The sequence below is a fragment of the Spea bombifrons genome, chromosome 10 (genome assembly GCF_027358695.1).
Source record: "Spea bombifrons isolate aSpeBom1 chromosome 10, aSpeBom1.2.pri, whole genome shotgun sequence".
Classification (NCBI taxonomy): Eukaryota; Metazoa; Chordata; class Amphibia; order Anura; family Pelobatidae; genus Spea; species Spea bombifrons.
Window position 1 is genome coordinate 5,087,654 of NC_071096.1, and position 2,791 is coordinate 5,090,444.

Sequence of the window (2,791 nt, forward strand, 5' to 3'; positions counted from 1 at the left end):
TCTGCTCTCTACAAGTCTATCAGCAGGCAGCCTCTACCCAGGAGTAACCCTCAGTTGTCAGTATAAATGAATGCCCTGGCCATAACCATGCTGGTCCAGCACTCCTGGCTAGACCTTCAACATTGGTCCCACCAGCTCTACATAACCTGCTTTTTTTCTCCTGAAGCTCCACAGAACCTTGCAGTGTCCCTTCCAGCTGTATTTGATAAGGTTGACCACCTTCTCAGTTGTATTTCTCTAATTTCTTTCTCTACAGCTCTTGTTGTCATATCAGTTTCCCTTCATATGTACAGATCCTAACAGTGGACATCTGGGAAGTCACAATCCAAACTTCCATTACCCTACCAATGTATTTACCTTCTTTTTCTAAATGTGTAGTACTAACCCTCTCCACCATCCATTCCCCAACCTCACTGTGGACCCACTGACCACTTCTGGGGTAGTCCTAAACTCATCTGTACCTGTCCTGGCAGCTCAGCGTGTGGCTGTACACAAGTCCAACTCTTTCCTGCAAGATTTGAGCCTCTGGCTCAGATAGGAGACCGAGCTCTTCGGCCAAGGGCTCCGATCGCAGGTACAATGCGTGTAGTTCTTTTGCAGCGCTCTGCTCCGCATTTAACTCCATCAACTTCCTGGTCACACCCCTGCGGAACATGCACACAGTGTCCAGCAACTGTTGGTTGTATTTATCCCATGTGTCCCTCAGCCGGTACCCGTGGACCAATCCAGCCTCGTTATCTAGCAGTACCAAGGTCCCATCTGGGGTGCGGTGCAAGTTATTGGTCCCCCTTAACATGACACGGGGGTCCCACTGGAGACTAAACATATTGCTCACCAGCCGGTCAAAGTTTGCAGTCAAATAGTCAAACACAATAAGGTCTCCCCACTGAGCCAGTTCCACCAGATCCTCGAGGTTTGAGTTTAATTCCCCACGCAGGGGGCGCAGGTGACCGTCCTCCGCTCGCAGGGCTGGGGGAGGTAGAACAGCACTCAGGTTTTGGACCCAGGGGGTGAGGGTAACTATAGACCCTGGAGCCCACCCTGTACTCCCCAACTCAGCTCGCACTGGAGCCCATTGCGGACTGTCCACCCGTGAAAGCACACACGGAGGAACCCCACGCACACCCAGCATGCGAGACAAGTAGAAAGACAGGACTTCTCCCAGGATCTGCTCCGAGTTGATTCCGTACCGCACGCAGACCCGACTCCCGTCAGAGAGGGTGGCCAAGCGATTAGTGCTGCGCCCGCAACCCCGCTCCAGGCTCACGATCCGCGCATTGCGGGCGCAGTCCTGCCAGTTCCACGCATCCTCCTCCGGGAAGGCACGAGGCAGCGCCCGCTCCACCACCCGGGGCCAGAAAATGCCCTGCTCCAGAGGGCTGGAGGAATCCGTCCTAGGGGGTCCCAGTCCGGGCGCGCTGAGGTTGAATTCCGCCTTCGGAGCTCCTCCGGCTGAGCGACCCTCAGCCACGGGTGGGCTTTGAGTGTTGAGTTGCCCCGGAGTGCGGGGTGTAGGGGCAGTAGGGCGCAATGCACGAGGCGATCTATGAGGAAGGTCCCCTGGATGCAGGGTGGGGTGATCTCCTCCCCACCCCCATAAAAAGCCCCCCACGAGGAGGAGAAGACCTGACGGGATCAGAGCAAGTGCAGCCCTCATCCTCCAGGAGCATGGAAAGCGCCCACTCCGCTGATCCTGCCCCGGGGGTAGTTATTTGTGTCCTGACGCTCAGTTCTGCAAATCCTCCATTGGGCTCGTAACGCGCTCCCTCTTTGTCCTGATGCTCAGTTCTACCCGATCTGCACGGGGCACACGGGGTGGATTCTTAACACCCCTCACTGGGCACATCCCAGGGGCAGAATGATCTGATGATGACCCACCTCCTGTGTTCCCCTGGGGGTATCTCTTTGGCTGCTCAGTCCTCACTGGTCAAATCCCAAGGGGTTTTTTGTGTTCTCCTAGAGACCAGTCCCCACTCCAGGGGTATCTGTAGTCCACTTGATGTCCACTTTTGCCACACAGCTGGGCACTTCTTCTCCCTGGATCTCTGTCCTCCACACCAGGGGTTAGCTTCTTGGTCACTCTCCGGGTCAGATCATTCCTAGAAAGTTGTGAGCAGCATCTTGGTATCCAGAGGAGCTTCTCATCTCTCCAGGTTCTCCAGCTCTCCACTTCCCACCCCAAACTTCTCCCTCCTCAGTGCATTTGGTGGAGATGCCTCCTTCCTTATCTCTGTTTCCTTGCAGCACTCCGATTTCTTCCCTCCCTGTCTCATTCTCCCTACCCCTCTCTCTCCCCTATCCTCTGTGAGAAGCTTTTTACATGGCATCCTCCAGATGAAGGAGAGAAAATTCCCACACCCCCCACTCATGACCCCACAGCTCCTCCTCTTAAAGAGACAGGCACAGAAATGCTATCCACACCAGCCTGATGAAAATTAGACCAGTGGCAATAACACGATCTTAGCCCCAAATGCTTTAAAATAGAATTTCCTTTCCAGAGATAATTCACTTTCATTGTGGAGCCCTTTTGGGGAGATCAGAGGCTGATCATGAAAGGGTTAATGCACTCTAGATTCAGATTAAGTGCAATGTTGTATTAATTATACATTCTGGCATCTCTATTGTTATTTAGTATCAGTTTATGCTGAAGTGATACATTTTGCACATCACTTTCTTTGTGGAAGGAAATAATTGATGTAAACTCATGTTAAACAATCCAATTTAAAGCACCGATTTATAAATAGGGTCACCATCTCAGAAAGGGTTAAAACAGAGGTCATGGAAGTCACAG

General features: G+C 52.6%; 1 protein-coding gene across 1 annotated transcript; it reads right to left on the bottom strand.

Moving 5' to 3' along the window:
• Positions 1–2,267, bottom strand: FJX1 (four-jointed box kinase 1). The gene has a single exon (XM_053449319.1). It carries the CDS (start codon positions 1,655–1,657, stop codon positions 452–454), a length of 1,206 nt encoding a protein of 401 aa, XP_053305294.1. The 5' UTR covers positions 1,658–2,267; the 3' UTR covers positions 1–451.
• Positions 2,268–2,791: the final 524 nt, after the last annotated feature.